This window comes from Taeniopygia guttata, chromosome 9 (genome assembly GCF_048771995.1).
Source record: "Taeniopygia guttata chromosome 9, bTaeGut7.mat, whole genome shotgun sequence".
Classification (NCBI taxonomy): domain Eukaryota; kingdom Metazoa; phylum Chordata; class Aves; order Passeriformes; family Estrildidae; genus Taeniopygia; species Taeniopygia guttata.
In genome coordinates, this window is record NC_133034.1 from 6,313,207 (window position 1) to 6,319,171 (window position 5,965).

Consider the following 5,965-nt stretch of genomic DNA (forward strand, 5'->3'; position numbering starts at 1 on the left):
AAGAGCCATGGAGCACCTTCCCTCATGCATCCCACATCCAACACACACCCCTGTGCGCCTCTTCAGGCAATACTGAGCAACCTGAGTGAGTCCAGCAGCTCTTTTAACATAAAACCTTTCGGGTGGTACAACTGAACAAGGCACACATTTAAACCCCCCTCCCTTGGATTTTTCAAGAGCTGCAGGAATTTAACTGGATGGCTAATTTGTGAATGCTAAGAACAGAGTTAAAACTTATGGACATCAACATTTTAGGACGTAATGAATACTTCAAGCTGTTTGGGAACAGGCTCACAGGGAGGTAGATTAATCTCATATCTACATACTGGTGAGTTCCTGCAATTTGAAGCTCCTGGGAGCAGCTACTGGGCTGGCAATCAGGTCTAATCACCTCTAATTCAGCCCTTCATGATCACAGAATTACAGAGCTCCATAATGGTTTGAGCTGGAAGGGACCTTAAAGCCCATCTCATTCCAACCCCACACCATGGGCAAGGACACCTTCTACTAGACTAGGTTGCCCCAAACCCCATCCAACCGTGCCTGATGGCACTTTCAGTTATATTTCACACAGGCTTTCACATTCTAGCAGACCACAGCTCAATGTCAGGGTGTATCAGAACAGGACAGATGCACATCTCCCTAACAAAGGCCACTCTCTTTCTTTCTGAGGGGAACTGGTCTAAGCAGACTGATGACAAGCTGTGACCTGCCAGTTGCAGCTCTTGGTTTTACTTCTAGAGAAACTGCAACTTATTGGGCCAGATTAACCTTCCCAGAACAGGGGGTACATTAGGGTTAAAAACTGTACTGACACTCCTATGCAGCCTCTTTTCTTTTGCATTTCCCAGTAAATGGAAAAGCCTCTGTATCCGTGGACTGCCGTTCTGCCACGTTGTTTATGTTTAAGCTGAAGGGAACTGATGAACACGGTTTGATGACTTTGAAAAAGCATGGAATGGAGCTGGATATCTACCCACAGAAGACAGGGAGCCACAAGCTGGAGATCTTTGCCAAGCCCTCCAAGGCTGAGGCTTCAGATGACGTCTACAAGTGTGTGCTGGAGTACGTGGTGGAGTGTGAGTCTGTGGACAAGGCCATGCGCTTCCCCAAGGACCTGCACCAGCCCGTGGGGCCGAGCTGGTTCTCAGAGCGCCAGGGCTTCCTGCGGCCGTCACACAGCGAGCCCGTCCTGCACACCAACGACGGGCGCTGCTCCCTCACCTTCACCCTGAGCAAGGACATCAGCGTCCTGACCTCGCTGCACACCGACGGCAGCAGCAGCCTCGCCGAGGACATGGGCAGGCGGCACGTGCTGCAGATCCACCGCAGGAACCAGATCGAGCTGAAGGTCCACCTCCCGCACGCAGGGAACTTCGTTCTCAAAATTTACTCCAAGAAGAAGTCGGACCCCGGTAATTATGATTACATCTTTAACTACCTCATCAGGTGCCTGAACACGGAGGTGAAGTGGCCAGCCTTCCCCCAGAGCTACAGCAAGTGGCTGCAAGACTACGAGATCGTGGAGCCGCTCTCGGGCCTGCTGCCGGCCAACCGCAACGTCCAGTTCAAACTCAAAATGCACGGCATTGCCAAGGTGCTGGTCCAGGCTGAGAACACCTACCCTCTCACCCAGAACAAGGGCTGCTGGGAGGGGACCTGCAACACCTCGGGGTGCAGAGAGGTGTTTGTGATGGTGCACGAGAACGCCAACCACAGCTTCTACTCGCACGTCCTCAAATATGAAGTTGAGACCCAGTAACACCCACTCCTTGTTCTTTCACCCACCTGCATGAACCAACCTCCCCAACATGCCCCAAAATCAGCACAGCTTTAGGAGATTGCTCATTCTCTCAACCAAATCTGTTCTTTCAACAAATGCAGACAACACTTGCAGGCTTTTGCCAGACTGCAGGCTTAAAGATGGTCAAGGAAGCAGAAAATCCTGTTAAAAAAAGGAGCAGCAGTGGAAGACATGAGATAAAACCATCACCTACATTTCAGTAACACTGTCCAGACAAAGATTTAGAAGAAAACAACTGACTGTCTGCAGGGCATTCTGTGCCAGTAGGGATTGCTGGTTTCCAAGTTACGGACCATAAGAAAAGTCTTACAAGGGCTACTCCAAGAATTCACCTAGTTATGGGGCAGGATAAAGAAAGTGCACCCTGGTTTTGAGCAGCAACATTGAACATGAGGAACTTCAGGATATTTAAACCAACATTCATTGTAACTGTAGCCAAGTTGCAAAATACATCTGAGGAGAGAAGAATCAGGAAGATGATACAACATGAAGTTTCCTTGTGCACGTCACTGTCTTACAGATTTCAATAATACTGGAAAAATACTTTTTACGCTCTTAAATACAATAAACAAAATCATTTTTACCTTTTTATATTAGAGTATCGTAGAGACTTTTTATGCTGTAATTATATCTGAAGTATAAGGGTGTTTCCATAACCAAAATTACAGTAAAAATGAGAATAAAGTTCTCAGAAATCACTCCTTCCTCCAAACTGTCTATGCAATACTGCAGCTGTAAACTGATGGGGTTACATGGGACAGCAGGCTGAGTGACATTATTATCATGTAACAAACCATTTGGTGCTGTACTCTTGGAAAATGCCTCCATGCACACAGCAAAGGGGAGCTTCTACTGAATCTCACCACAACTGCACATCCTGAGATGGAGAAACATTTTTGTAACTGATTCAGGTGCTTGTGAGCATTAGCATGACCCAAGAGGTATTATGTTTGAGCTTGAATTGAAAATAAATCTGTTACATTTTTGCACTCTGCTTCATTGACCAAACAATATGAATTCTCTTCCCAAAGCCGCTGCATTTTCCATGCAAATGTAGGGTTATTCCTACATTCCCTCCTTAGTGACTGGGTGCCAGGAATTACTCACAGGCTGCCCACCTGTAGCAGGCTCACTCCTATGTCACTCCTTTGACCCCAGCACCCAGGGCTGAGTTCCCATTTAAGCAGGTTAAGTACCCGCAGCTGGATTCCAGGATCAGCACTCTCTGTGAGGATGCAGGCTGCTGCAGACAGAAGCTGCAAGCATAAACACAACATGTAAGCTAGCAGGGCTTACTCCAGGGTAAGCTGGGAGCACAGCAAAGCTTCGGGGTCTTTTTGCACTTGGCGACAAGAGCTTCCATATGCAACGTAAAAGTAGATTTTAAGTCCTCCCTAAACATCTCAGTGTCTTTGCCCTCAAAAAGTGGTGGCAGCAGCTCCTCCCTGCAGGAACGCTCACAAGCCATGGAGCCCAGCAGGCACCTGCTCCCTGGGCATCAACACAGACTGAGCAGCACAGATGCAAGGCAGACTCAGGAATCTTTTGTTTGCCTAAGGACCTTGAAGGCTAAAGCAAGTATTGTCTGTCAGCACAGACAGTCCTGGTTTATTTTAGTGCCTGGCAGAAGGGTTCTTTTTTCTCAGATCCCACTTTTCAGATCAAGGATACATTGCAGTAGTTTTCATTTCACAGGTCAAGCTGATCCAGTCAAGTACGTCACTTCTTACAATGGCAGGATAAGGAAGCATCCCAGAGAGCTTAGTGACTAAAGAAAACAACTTCTTCCACCAAACAGGGTCAAGGATACCAAAGTACTGACACTCTTCATGGAACCACATATTTGATGTTCACAAATAGGCACACAAACAGACACTTTGGTAAAGCCTCTCTGCAGGTGACACTGCTATGAATGCCATCCCTGCTCCTGGTCTCAAAGTCTCACTTCCACAAGCCCTCTCTCTAAGCCCATGTGCTCTTTTCTGTCCCAGGATGGCAGGGGGAACAAAAATTGACCTCAAGAGAGTAGAGAGGACAGTTTATTGCCCCCTACTTAGCATAACCTCGGGGAGTATTCCCTGTTCCTACAACCCAACTCCACAAAACCCAGGCATTTGCAATTCCACACATCTACAGAGTCCCAGATTATTTAACCCATCAAAGTAAGGAGTGACCCCCAAGCACTGTCACACCCACAGCAGAACATTTGTAACACACTAAAGACAGATGAAGCCTGCACAGCTTCCCACTCTACAAATGTACAAAAGGAAGTGCTGCAGATAAAAGTTCCACACTTTTGCCTCAATCGGAAAACAAACTGGCTCTGCCCTGCAAGTGTGCAAGAAATTCTTAAGTGCTATTAAAGGCATAAGTTCAAAGGCACAAACCCCCACTTCAGCTTCATTAATAATAAAGTTTCCAGGGCCAGGTGATTATTCCAAGGGAGGTTTGACACTGCAAAGGCAGAAAATGCCTGAGAAACCCTGCAGCCCCAGATAAAAGCACCTCAGAAGTCTGCACTTGCTGTGATATCTCCCTCCAGGATAAACACAGCTCCTTCTCCTCCTCATAAAAAATGCACGTTCTCCAGCGCAGCCAAGGTTCCAACACCAGGAGAACAGCTCTGGAACAGAATTCTCAGTTCTCTTGGGGCATCTGCAATGAGAGAAAGAGGGAGAGACAAAGTACACACACACCAACACAGAGAAGTAACTCAGCAGTTCCCCTGCTGCAGATACTTTAGATGAGATTAGTTCAAATTTTTAGTCTACTCCCTGAATGAAGCTGCTTATTACAGGTATTAGAAATTGAAAAAACTGTAGGATTATAGCTGCTAATTAGGCAAATGGATCATCTTCAGTCTTGCTCTTCCCTTCTGCCAACACTAACTGCCAAATATCTCTGAAGGGATATGGAAGAGCACATCAGAAACAAGGCAAATGTCTCCTGAACTGCTGAAAACACCAACAACATGATGCAACACTCAGTAACTAAAATCTTCATGAAATACAATACTATTTACAAGGTATCACTTAAAAAATGAAATTGGTGGCCTCACTGAAGGCTGTGAGGGATCCCTAAGGGCTCTGGCACTCAGTGCATCTATAGGTTCACCTGCAAAGAGAAAACAGTTTGGTGTATTCTCCTGTTCAGATTTTATCAAAATGCCCCATGCCCAACAAGTCCTTACTTGAGATCTAGACAGACAAGGTGGATGTTCCAAAACACCCATGGACAGCTCTGCAGAGGATCCAAGGCCAGTGCTGGATGACCACAGTGCAGCTCCAGCTGAGGGCAGTTCAGCACCTCAGCACAAAGGCTGCATGACGAGAATCCAGAATGGATTTGAAGGTTTTACCCTCATGCAAGGAACCCCAGAAGAAAGCCAAAATACAAGGACTTTTCAATTGGAACATTTCTAAACTCTGGGATACAGAGCTGCATGCCCAAGTGCAGCCCCAGTCTGCAGCCAGGCACCTCCTTGGCTGAACTCACCTGTCTGACCTCACCTGTCTGACACAATGGTTGGGCTCTGTGTACATGTGGTGCTTTTGAATTCCTGTACCTTGTCAGCATTAAGCTGCTTTAACACAAGGTGAAGCTGATGGAAAGGAACAGAAACTTATGGACATGGAACGTCCTCATCCCAAGGTTTGCCTGAACAAAGACCATAAAGACTCAGCCACAGGAGATCTGCAGAGACCCCAAAACAAGTCCCTAGGAAATAAGTCCTGTTCACTCACTAACAACTTACCTCCCTTGAGGGAAGTCTGAATATTTTCCCCAAAGGAGGTCACAGATCTATTTTGATGCAGCAGTTCCACTCTTTTCCAAGAGCCATGATCACATCCAGAATTCAGACACTCATTCCTCAGCTATTCTGCAGTACTTCAAGCACTCTGTACAGAAGACAAAGACACCGGACACTACACAAATTGTAAAGGGCAGAAGCTACAAGAACCAGGAAATATTAAGAAATTCCAATAAGGGCAAACAACTGGAAAAGACGCAGATAGCCTAAAGGAAAGAGGAATTTTATTGCCTATTCTTTGAAGAACATAGCTATGCTGTGATGGAAAAGGCGTTGATCCAAGTTCCTGATGAGAAAGGAATATAAACCACAAGAGTCACTTTGTGTATTTGTATAAACAAGAAAAGAGG

At 46.3% G+C, this 5,965-nt stretch overlaps 1 protein-coding gene across 5 annotated transcripts in view; it reads left to right on the plus strand.

Moving 5' to 3' along the window:
- KY (kyphoscoliosis peptidase) overlaps nt 1-2,502 on the plus strand; it is a 32,405-nt gene extending 29,903 nt beyond the window's left edge. For all 5 annotated transcript variants that reach the window (XM_072933438.1, XM_072933441.1, XM_072933440.1 and 2 more), the window contains one exon: nt 852-2,502. In XM_072933438.1, coding sequence (XP_072789539.1) covers nt 852-1,762 — 911 coding nt within the window. In that variant the 3' untranslated portion in view covers nt 1,763-2,502. The remainder of the gene's footprint in view (nt 1-851) is intronic.
- The last annotated feature ends 3,463 nt before the right edge of the window (nt 2,503-5,965 follow it).